Raw genomic sequence first — 12,311 nt, forward strand, 5'->3', positions numbered from 1 at the left:
TCATCTGGCTTTAATGCTTGAAGAATTAGAGACTTGCAGTGAGCTGGATTCACTGGCGCTTTATGAGGGCAATAGCGCTGTCTGCTGACATTCCTATTTATTAAACGATCCCAGTTTTAAGCTGTAGTACAGAGCTAGACACAGTCTCAGATGCAGAGAATGGGACAGGATTGCCTCTGTCCAGACCTTCATAGAGCTTACGAAAAAGCCCGTGCATTGCTCCCCAGAGGTATCTTAACAGATAGCCCTCAGGAAGGGCTCTTCCTGGATTTTCCCTTTGCTCCTTTCTTGGCCTCGACTGGGGAGTACCTGCCATATATCCCATCAGGTTGGTCAGTACTACTGGCTGGTGCGTGGGGAGGACAAGCCTAGTTGTACCCACTATGCAAAGAATAGTGGAAATGCAGCAGTCATTTATCCTGGCCACCACTATTGCAAACCTGGCATCTCTTGCAGATGCATAAGGGACTGTGTTATTCCCCCTTGTGGAAATGAGGATTGTTTAGTATATAGAGATATATTTATATTTTTCAGTTTATGACTGCAAATCTGTTTGTATTTAAACTGCTCAGTCTGAAGCTTTGGCTTTTTTTTCCTGGAATTTACATCTGTGACATTAACCAGCTTTGCGTTGTCTTCTCACAAGTAGTGGCCTTGCGTCTAGAAATGCGAATACTACAGAATAAGCAACTCAGTGTTTCACTAGCAAACACCCAGAATTACCAGGAACAACACTTTATAGACTGTGAGGAGAAGCTGATGTTGCAGGGTGATGTTTTGCTATATATAGCGTCAGCACTTGTATACTTCTGAGTCTCCAGTTTTGCAAAAACATCTAAGTGTCTCTTCACATCTGCTCTTCTTTCTCCAGTCCCACTAACCCCAGTGCACCAGAGTCATCAATCTTTGCCAAATGTTTGGTGTTGAGGGGAGTGTTACCATCTCACTGTACTGATTGATCTGACAACAGTAGATGCATTGAAGACATCAGAGCTAATTTGTAAAGGGAGATTTGGGAGATCCTAGCAGAATAGGGCCAGCATGGCTCTTCCAGCTGCAGGTTGTTTCATTCCAAATGCTTTGCAATATAAGGTCTGTAATATCATTATCGATGCTTACTGCATGACTGAATTTCTAATTTTTTTTTTTCAAACTGTGGCCTCATTCAACCTCAGTGAGCTTGCATGGGTCAGCTGGAGGTGAAAGCTTGCTTGCAAGTAGACATTGATTCACTGTGTTAGACAAAAAAGAATGAAAATGAGAACAAATCACATTAAATTTGCTTTGATGACTTGTTCATGTACCTTATTGGTGGATTCTGTATAAGCCCATATCCGAAGCTAACCTCAGTAAATAAAGATCAGGAAGTGTTTCTTCTAACAGAAAATAAAAGTTGCTCTGTATCAAATTAACTGTGCAGGGAGCATAAACATATGTGCAGAAGTGATGCTTAATCAGTCATGTGGACCAAAGTGTCTCACTAATAGCCCAGAGTCCCACACTCCCCAGGCTAGTTGACCTGCTGAGAGACATCCACGGCTCTAGTATTTGTTGACATTTTGAGCTATCCCACATCTTTTTCCTCCATCCCTATTTTCTTCTCTCTGTTGCTTTTTCTGAGTGTCTTGGCACAAAATTCCTGTTCTCAATGACTGGCTCAATGTGTAAATGACATTTCCTCAGATCAAGCAATGGATAGAGGCAAAAATGTGTTCCAGGTTGGTTGTTCGAACAGCTGGAATTGTCATGCAAGCTTGGTTTGTTGTAAAATGAAGAATAGGTGCAAATGGTTAACATAGCTTCAGACATGGACTGGCCACTCTTTTCTCAGGTTCCTTTCTTCCTCTGCAAATCCCTCCTGTCTTGTGACTCAGTTCAGGGTTAACCTTCCTGCCTTGATTCCTGCCATAGATCTTTTCACAATACCCAAATCTATTTCAGAGGCCCTGCCACACATACTGTACAACCCACAGCTACTCCTTCAACTAGCATGGCATAGTAACCCTCCCCCCCCCCTTTCTTTTCTGCATTGCCTTCGAGTACCCACTGGTATACTCCTTCTCCTTGTCAGGCGGGACTCCTTCCCTCTTCTGCAGTTTGGTCCCTGAGGATTCCCCAGACACATCTCCTGCAGCGACTCCTCTCTGCTTCTCCAGCCACAAATGCACAATGCTAATAATGCAAGAGTAACTGTTTCACAGCAGTCTTTATCCTTAGTTCTGTCTGGTTTGCATCTCGAACACGGGTCTTTGCCTGTGGGCTTTCCTTCTCAATAACACTGTAGTGCGCTTGCTACAGCAGTGATTCAGGATTGAGCTAGCCAAACTGCAATTTTGGAGAAGGTCAAAGGTTACATGCTTGTGATGGTCTTGTTCTTTCACTGCATATAATCCTTTAAAAATTAATCTGTGAGAGAGAGTGGAGAGCACAACTTCCTTGACAGGCTGACAAACAGTAAATGAAACCTTAGAACAGCCTGCTGTACCCTGAGAGGAGAGTGGCTATGAGATGCATTGAGCAATGTGTTCGGAAACTGCTGACTTGACATGAGACATCAATATCACATTTTTAGCTAAGGGTGACCTGTATGAAGCACTTTTATAATAGCAGGACATTAATCAAGCTCATTAATAGGTCTTGCTATGCCAATGCATAGCATTCTCCCTTTATATTTTTAATCCTTTCTTTCAAAAACTCTCTAGAGGACATTAAGTTGCACAAGAAGTGGGACAGTGATATAATTTAACATTTAAATCTTCATTTTTGTTCTGATAGTTAGCCTATATTTTTCTTTTCTTAGTGTTGTTGCATTGCTGTTCACTATGAAGCATATCTCAGTGTCCCAGTTATTCAACTCCCTTTACACTTTGCTTTGACTTTTACAAGACTTCACTCTCTCTCCTCCTAGAGGGAATCTGAAGTCAAGGTAAATCTCTGTCCATCCCTGTCTGGCCGCTCTAGGAGGGAGACAGGAGGGAAACGGGAGCCAGCGTAATCCAGCAAAGCTGGACAGGTGCTTTGTGGGAATTTCTTACCCCTCCTTGAACTACTGTGTGGCTGTACAGTTTGGGTCACAGGCTGGCCCAGAGTGAGTAGGAGGCTGATAAGGATTACTCACACAAACTTAAATGTCCAGTGACAAAGTAAAGAAGACCAGGTCTTCCGCATAGTATCATATACATTGGGCCAAGTTTCATATTCTCTTCAGGAAATGGGAACAACTGCATTTTAAAATATGAAAACATATTCTAATCCTGCATGACATTCCTGCTTGAAGAATTAAAAGTAACTTACAAACAAGTTACCCTTGCACAAGAATTCTGCTCTTTTTTCACCTTTTTGCCTTATGTGAACAATCCCTGAAAACTTCCCTTCAGTATTCCCAAGAGCTTTTGGCAGGGGATTGGAGAGGTGGAATTTTGGCAGTTTATTGAGGGCATGGGAGTGTTGATAATTTTGCACTTTATAAATTTCAAGAATTAGGTCTTCATCTAGTTTTGCCAGAGGGAGTCTCAGAAGCAGAGAGGACCTAGTGAATGCCTCCTGAGAGCCTTAACAGCTTTACTAACGTGGTGGGAGTGTGGATGGCTGACAAAGCCTTATCTTCTCTAAGCTTCATTAGTCACTGAAATTATACATGCTAACAAACACAAACAAACCCTCCAATTTAAATATTTAATTTAAAATTCTCATTACCTCTGAATTCCTCACTTTCAGTTTTTTGACTCTTGTCACATTTCTGTTACTTCTCTAGACACAATGCCTTCTAGAGAGAGCAAAGTCTGAATTTTTCATGTGAAAGAACAAGCAGATTTTTATTTATGATACCCTCCAAATCATCCTTAAAGATGAAGAAAAAGCAACAAGGCTTTTCTTCTTCTCTTTTTTGCAGAAAAACCTTCAAGAGCTTATTTATAAAGCTCTTTTCTTTCATGCCCCAGTCCTTCTGGGCTACAAAACATCTGAGTTCAATGCAGTGGTGGGTAATGCCAACAGAAGGCCACAGTAGCTTCTGTATGGTTTATCACAAGTATAATAATAGACTTTTATGTCACTTTCAAAGTGGGGGTGAAGGTTTAGCCTCAGGACACAATAGTAACCATATTCCTGCAGAGCACTTGTTGCACAAAATGTAAACAGTCCTTTTTTATACAAAGAAGTAGAATAGGACCAAAGAACAGCTCAAGGGCTTGTTCTTACACAGACAGAACATAAAAAATAATCTAGAGGCTCAGAGTGGAGTAGATAAAAGAAGAGCAAATTGACATTTTTAGGAGCTAAGTCAATGAATGCTCAGAGCACTCAGCCCCTTGCAAGAGACAATGGAATTTTGCAGAAATGATCCTGAATGCTGAAATTCAGCCTTGGGTGGAAGACCAGGCTAGGGCCTGTGCATCACTTATATCCCACTTAACCTCTGAGATTTCAATAGTACATAAGCTACATGCCAGTCATCTCCAGAAGACTGAAATTTCACTTTATAATTTCCAGTGAGGGAGAACAGTGAAAGTTTAGTTTGGTCTAGTATGGAAAGTGTGGTGGAGGGCTGTCTCTCCATAGAGGCATAATTGAATATTTTACTCTGTTTATTTTTGTTTTTGAGGTGTTGATCTGGTTAACAGTGGTGTTTATCCTGGTCCACTCAATAAAAAAGCGTATCTGTAGGTAACTTCACATCTGTAATTTCCAAATGCATGGAGCCAAAAGCAGTCTCCTGTGATGCTGGAGTTCCTCTTGCTATCTGAACCAAGGGATTTAAATAAAAACTGCATTTGGAACAACTTTCTTTAACAGTTTCTTTTAAGTATGGCTGCCATAAGAATAACTTCTATCCAAGCTGGTTTTTGATGAAAAAAATGGGGATTTTAGACTAGATTAAAAAAAAATTGTGAAAAATCATTTTTCTGCTTTCAGTAGAATTCAGCCTTTATCTCACCACCGTGCTTTAAGGAGTGGCTCTTATGTTGTTTAATATCCCCATTCTTTGTGGGCTGGGCTCCCTGACAGCGCTGCACCTCTCATGTGGCTCCACAGTCTGAGACACCCCCTGCCTCTGCTGTTTGCTGTTCCATCGCTCCTCTTGGAGATAAAGGGGCAAAATTGCTGTAGCACAAGAAAAAACTCTTCCAGCCAGTGACCCCTAGAAAGGAAACCAGATGTGAGACTCCCAAGCTGTAGTTACTATGAAGCACCACAGAAGCATTTCCAAATAAAAATGTTTTAGCCTAAATATCTCTGTGTTTGCCCAAAGAACATTTTGTTACATATTTTTTACTGGGTTTTGTTTTAATGAAGGGAAAAGGAACCATTTTGTTACCACCCCTATTCCTAACTAATATTGCCTCCCCTGTGAGGGGAGGGAAGTGACCAGTCATCATCTTGCTCACAGCACAGACTAATGAGTTAGGGCAGAGTTACACTAATCTGTACTCAGTTCCTGTTACAGTGCCACCCGTCCCATTACTGCAGCTGGAGAAGTGTTGCACCCGAAACAACAGTGTGACATTGGCCTGGAGGATGCCACCTTTGAGCCACAACCCAGTGGAGGGTTATATCTTGGAACTTGATGATGGAGATGGTGGCCAATTCCGAGTGAGAATTTCATTCAGCATTTATTTGTGTTTCTTTGTATTGAAGTTTCCTCAGGATATGGATTTGTGTCTGTCTGAAGGGGGGAAGAGGGGGTAGGGAAGGTTGCCAAAGCATCCCTGCTTCTGCTGCATGGATCTAGAAAGCCCCGGGTGCAGATTCTGCTCTTTAGAGGAATCCCTGGCTTGGGTAGGAAGTTTGGCTGACATTTTTCTTCAGGCTGTGGCAAAGAGGGCCTTGTTGAGATGGAATCTCAGGTCACTACCATATCTACTATGTGACCCACATGGAGCATACCAGAGGAGAAAATCCTGTACTATCTACAGGAGCTGAAAGAGATACGTTCCACAAATCAGAGATTTCTTCAAAGCCCCTACTCTAGCATTCCTGTTTCAACTGCTGAGCTTCTTAGTCAAGAAATTCAATTAATATTTTCCTGGTTTTCTGAATAAAAATTCAATCCTGCAATCAAATATCAGATTTTTATATCTTTTCTCTGGGTGTGGATGAGACCAGGCTAACAAAAGCTTTCCTCCGACATGGCTGCGATGGTGTTGGTAAGTTTGGGAAAGCATCTCAAGTGCTATCCCACCAGACCTTATATTCCACAACTACTTATTCACGCTTGCAAGTGTGAGATACCTCTAGACTCCTGCCCTCTCCCTCCACATCCTGATAAACAAATTATAGAAATAATTCAATTAGCTTTTGGCCAGTCATGTCCTGCCTTTCCTCTAGAGGCAGACTTGCTGCTGCTGTTCATGCTTTTATTACTTCAGGACTGAACTAGCCCATTGCATTCCCTAGGGGATAATGCCTTGAAACCGTTTGGAGGTCATTGCAGGTACAGCAGCTCTCTTCACAGATGGGAAATTTTGCCAAGAATATGTGATGCCATTTCTTCGGGAGCTGCAAACTGACTTCCTACTGGAAACCTAAGGTCTTAAGTACCTAAAGGTTTCTAAAGCTGAAAATGGCCTGGTATTGTTCTRTCTAAGCAGTTGCCTCCCTGTGCCAAACTGCTACATCCATAGCCATAAAGGCAGATTTGGATGCCCCTCATTATAAGAGAGAGGGGTATATTGAGGAGGGCACTGGCTTTTTGGAACTTTTCCTTGATTCTTTGGTCCGAGTGTTGTTTCACATGTGTTTGAAGAGGCTGGTCTCCACGACTGAAAGTGTGAAAAGGTATCTCTGTGAATGACTGTCTGAGAGCTGCTAATATAGTTAATATTATTAGGCAAGCATGTTATCAGTGTGTTATGAGTGAGATGTTATGAATGAGGTTTTTATGAATGTGAGTGTCTTGGATAAGCCTTTTCAAGCTTTATTCACATCTAAATAAATACCTGCGGATAAACAAGATTTCAGGCTGGGGCATATCCAAGGTGAGGATGCATCTTGATCCATTTGTGTGGGAGGTTTTATAACTGGCTAAGGTTTCAGGACTGCCAATGCTGCTGTGTCAAGATTTTGTATTGAAAAGATATGAAACGATCTCAGTCCTTAAAGCTCTAGGATCATGATCTAGATGTGAGAGTTCTCCAACAAATACAGCTTTTCACTGAGATGGTATATTTTATAATATGGAGATAAATTTAACTGCTCTATTAAAACTTTTCTTTCTCTCCAGGAAAGATCATAGGCTAACTCAGGACCCAAGAGACTTTGCTACTTGTAGCTACCGCCATTGTAGCAATGTGGACAAACACAGGCCCTATTGTAAACTTAAGAAATCCCTTTCTTATTCATCACATACTTAATTCACTATTGGTTCATAGCAAAGATCAGCAGGACTACTCCTGGGCATACACTTTAGTGTCTTACTGAATTGGGGCCTAAGTGGTCTGCTTAGTCACAGTCTTAAACTCTTTAGAGCCTTTGCTACCATGTATCTATGGATTTCGCAGAATCAGAGAAATCAGAGGTGGAAAGGCCTAGATTTTCCTCCTCCTGAAATATTTCACATTATACAAGTGCTTGCTGTTTTATACATCATTTCAGACATTTATTATGTCTCTGCTTTAGTTGCTGTTTTATCATGTCGTGCATGTGATTCTAATCTTCAGAAGTTTGGTTTCTTCTAGCTCTGTAGTTACAGGTTTCAAAATTATATTTTAACAAAAGCATGAGACAACCTTTCTATAACAGAATAAAACTATGCTTACTTTACTTTTTATTCTTCCACATATCCTCTTTTTATTTTTGTCCTATGTAAATATATAAAAGAATGGCCATGGTGGGTCAAACCCTGGGACTACTGTCCAAAATAGTATTTTGGAGCAGATGTTTTAGGAAAAGTGTACCAAAAAAAAAAAAGATTTTTCTATGTTGCTCTTTATTGGTGTACTCTCCTGGCTTTATCTTACTGTGTCCACTGCTGATCTTCCTTGATGTCTCCTCTGCTGTAGTTGTCCATGTTTTAACAGTATAAACTCTGCATTCTCTGAAGCAATGAGAAGCTTTTTACATGTGGTTTATGTTTAGAAGTCTTATTGTGTGATCCTGAGGTACAGAGAAACGGTTAACTGTGTTCCTCTCTCTCTCTCTCTCTCTCTCTCTCTCTCTCTCTCTCTCTTCTTTTTGCATTGCTTAGGAAGTATATGTTGGCAAGGAGACTCTCTGTACTATTGATGGCCTTCATTTCAACAGTACCTATAATGCAAGAGTCAAAGCTTTTAATTCATCAGGAGTTGGTCCTTACAGCAAGACAGTTGTTTTACAGACATCGAATGGTGAGGTTTCTTTTTTGCCAGTTTCTAAATGAAAAGCTGCAGGTCTCAGTGGCAGGATACTTACATCCCATTAAATCCACTAATATATTTGGCACTAATTAGCATAGAGAATTGGGATGAGCTCAGTGGAGAGGTCAGGGACTGACTGTGCACAGACTGAGCTCCCCTCCTAGCATGAATCTCCGGGTCAGAGCTGAAGAAGGCAGAGCAGTAAGGCAGGGCTATGCTGCTGCTGTCCCTTCTGTGTGTAAACTAGAGGACTGCACAGCCTGTCCCTCAAACCGCATGCATCTTTCTGTGTGCATGCTTTCCCAGTGCTGAYTGGATCTAATGCACACACAGATGATCAATTCTGCCTAGCATATATGCAGAAGTCAATGCCTAAAAGCATATGCAGCTGTAGACGTATTCTGTTGGCTGTTGTAGTGCACTAGGGCTGAAGACTGAACCTGCAGTATCTGGGGGGAGCAATTCAGCCCTAAATTCACTAACTATAAAATTAAGCTAGTCCATTTCTTTAGGCTTTGTGGGATTTTGCATTGTCAATAACACTTCAGGTTTCAAATCATGCATTTTTATTTGGTTGTAGAGGTTTGGTGTTTAATTAAAGATCCTGATTTGTTTTAGCATACAAAAGCAATTATATAACACACTGAGCATATTTGTATGCCACTCCCTGTCTCCACTTCTCCATCATTCTTTGGCACTTGTGGTTTTTTTCACTACTGATACAATTTCACAGTAAGGTTTGATAAGACAGGGATGGGAATTCATGCATGTTTCTGTATAGTTATACTTGACATTCATATGAGTATTACAAGAAGTTCACCTTCATTAATGATATTGTAACGAGTCCAGAAGCACACGCTGGAAGTAATCACTTCCACTTTTATGCTGTATTGCCAAAATAGGCCAGTATAAAATATTTATACTTTAAGAGCATTTTCTTGTTTTTATTTTTTTTCCTTTGATAAACTAGTGAAATCAGTCGTAACCAACATGGACACACTGAAAATCCATTTCCGTTAAAGGCAGTCCTGAACTGATTTACTTATGTGAGCAGTTGCTATACTATGGAGAAGCCTTGGTCTCCTCAGTGACTATTGTTACTGTGTGAGAACAAAGTCTCTGCCCTTAGAAGCTCACGCTCTAAGAGACAAGCACAGATAATATAAGGCACATGAGTAATTTATGCTTCCACAGCACCTTTAGGCTAAATGAACTGAAAAACATCTTTCAAATTTTCACAGGCTGTGCAGATTGCATGAAGCATTCCTTTCTTCCCCTCTTACTAACCAGCAGTCACTTCTGAGCTGAAAAGCAGCTGGGTAGTGGTGCAAAGCAATCTTGTGCAACTGCCTAYGGTAACAAGGAAAGATTGTTACCTGAAGGTGTAGTGGGGGCTTTAGGAAGGTAGAATCTTATTCTCCTAATTGCAGTAAAGCAGATGACACTTCAACACAGCCCATTCTGCCATAATGCTGCCTTTCTTTTTTTTCCCCGCGCAGTGGCATGGTTCACCTTTGACGCCGCCTCAGCTCACAGAGACATAGTGCTGTCGAATGACAACCAGACGGCCACCTGCAGTAGTTATGATGACCGGGTTGTTCTCGGCACAGCGGCCTTCTCCAAGGGAGTGCATTACTGGGAACTGCATGTGGACCGGTATGATAACCATCCGGATCCAGCTTTTGGTATTGCCAGGATTAATGTAGTCAAGGACATGATGCTAGGCAAGGACGACAAAGCGTGGGCCATGTACGTTGACAACAACCGCAGCTGGTTTATGCATTGCAATTCTCACACCAGTCGGTAAGCACTGTCTACACACTTTTCTCATTATTGGTAGGTTTTTTCCACTTTGCAACAGAGGACAGGATCTCAGCAAGTCCATCTCCCTGCTAATTATACCTGTTTTATTCATGACAGCAGTCTGTCTTACCTGTTCTTAAAAATCACCAGTGACAGCAATGTCGTCATCTTCCAGAGCATTCTGTGTTGGCGTTTCTTATCCTCACTGTTAGCAGGTTTCTCCTGAGATCTAGCCTAAGTCTCCCCTGCTGTGATTTAAGCCAGTTACTGTGTGTGCCACCCACAGTGTCAGACAAAAGCACAACACAATCTGAAGTGCTGGATTTCTCTTTTTCTGTGCAAGCAGAAAGGTGCTTGATTCTCTTCCCTAGAAGGATTTTTGGCTGCAGGGTTGCACGGTAATTAGGCAAGCACACTGGTGATTTCCTGTCTTAACACAGGTTTTTATTGCCAGTCCCAAAAGCTGATTAAATGTAATGCAGTAGGTTACACCTAGGGTGATTTGGACACAAGGGAATGTTTCCCGGTGAGGACTAAGTGGCAGCTTCTGTCTGATTGAGCCATTGTATTGAAGAGCTTTGAAAAGTGTCTCAGCAAGTACAGCCAATTTGTCAAAGAAGGATTTGAGAATGCTCTTTAGCCATCATTACCAAAACTGTCTTTCATGAGATCAGTGAATCTATGTGCTCTGTGCAACAGAACAGTGGGGAGAGGTCTTGTAGTTGGAGCTAAATCAGTAGCTCTGGGGCCGGATCACATAGAGAGAATACATATTAGAGTAGAGTGAATGTTATGCTGACATGATTGCACGGCTTTCAGTGCTTGCAATAGTTAACTCTGCCTAGAACTGGCTGTGGTTTCTTTGACATAATGCTGCACTGTGTAAGGAGACACACTCAGCCTCACCTGAAGCTCTCTGGGGTATCACCAGCGCAGAGCTGCACTGCTCTCTATCAGTTTCCCATAAGAGGGTCAGGCCCCAGCTGAAGATCAGCTGAGTACTGAGGGAACCAAGACCGTTGAAAAGATCTCAGCTGAGGAGTGTGATTTAGGATCCTAAATCCCTTGCGTATTTTGGAAAATGATCCAAGTATTTGTATGCCTATTCTATCATGATGGGAAATTGATGTACAGAAAAAGTGGCTGACCAAGGATATATAGTGAATCTGTGGCAGARCATGAATCAAATTGAATTTAGTTTTCTACTGACTGCCCTAGCAGGTCTTCCACACCCATTAGGTCATATGTTCTTTGTGTAATAACAAATGATTAAAAGAGAGGCTTGCAGTGATTTTAAAAATGCTTGAATGTTTGTATTATCTCCCTAAAGAGACAAGTTCATGCCAACATTTGCTGTGCCCTAATGCTGATTGTAATGTCTCAAATACAGTCATTTATACTCTAAAACATATTTGTATTTGAAGTAAGTATAATGCAACTGCTGTTTGTTTGTTTTTTGAAGTATAGGCTCTTCGATAGTTACTAAAAAAAATGGGTTCCAAGAGCAGTGGGTGCCATCTACCAGTCTTCCATTGCTCCAATTCATAGCTCATTTTTTATTCTGCTACTTAAACAGCATCACAAGTGATAAACATGAAATAACAAAGTAGTTTGGGATATTTTATAGTCATTTTGATTTGCAGTTCATTATAGACAGGTGGAAGAACTTTGTAGCTGGATCCAAAGCTATCTGAAGTCAACAGAAATATTTTCACTGACTCCAGAGGCCTTAGATTGTGTCCTAAATCAGTATAGAGTAAAATAACATCAGCATGATAAATCTGTGAAAAGGTTCTCTGTCCCTTTAATATCTTGATTAGATTTAGGGCGGAAGTAATGTTAAACTGTATTAATTTTAATGATCTGTGAAACAGCTTATGTTTTCTGGAAAAATGCTGGCAAACATTCTGTGTGTTACTGTCCCAGAAACCTATTTTATGCATTTGGTCCTAGGCATAGTTCTTCAGGCAAGCAACACAACAGCTAAGCAAAAGCATTTTTTCTGGGAAACACAAAAAATGGAAACACTTCAGATTTCCAATCATTCTGGTTAAACAGGAAGACAAAGTAATTTCTGTTGATGACAGTTTCCCATTCTTTATTGGATCAAACACAGAGCTTTTAGAGGCATGTGCAAAGAATGGATGGACCAGTGGAATGTTCTTTCCAGTGAAG

The 12,311-nt window shown here is 41.1% G+C and overlaps 1 protein-coding gene across 1 annotated transcript in view; it reads left to right on the forward strand.

Moving 5' to 3' along the window:
* The window catches only part of TRIM67 (tripartite motif containing 67), a 37,361-nt gene that overhangs the window by 16,802 nt on the left and 8,248 nt on the right, over positions 1-12,311 (forward strand). The window contains exons 6-8 of the mRNA XM_026085074.1: positions 5,447-5,592; positions 8,186-8,324; positions 9,833-10,136. Coding sequence (XP_025940859.1) covers positions 5,447-5,592; positions 8,186-8,324; positions 9,833-10,136 — 589 coding nt within the window. The remainder of the gene's footprint in view (positions 1-5,446; positions 5,593-8,185; positions 8,325-9,832; positions 10,137-12,311) is intronic.

This window comes from Apteryx rowi, unplaced genomic scaffold (assembly GCF_003343035.1).
Source record: "Apteryx rowi isolate R43461 unplaced genomic scaffold, aptRow1 scaffold_66, whole genome shotgun sequence".
In the NCBI taxonomy this organism is placed as follows: Eukaryota; Metazoa; Chordata; class Aves; order Apterygiformes; family Apterygidae; genus Apteryx; species Apteryx rowi.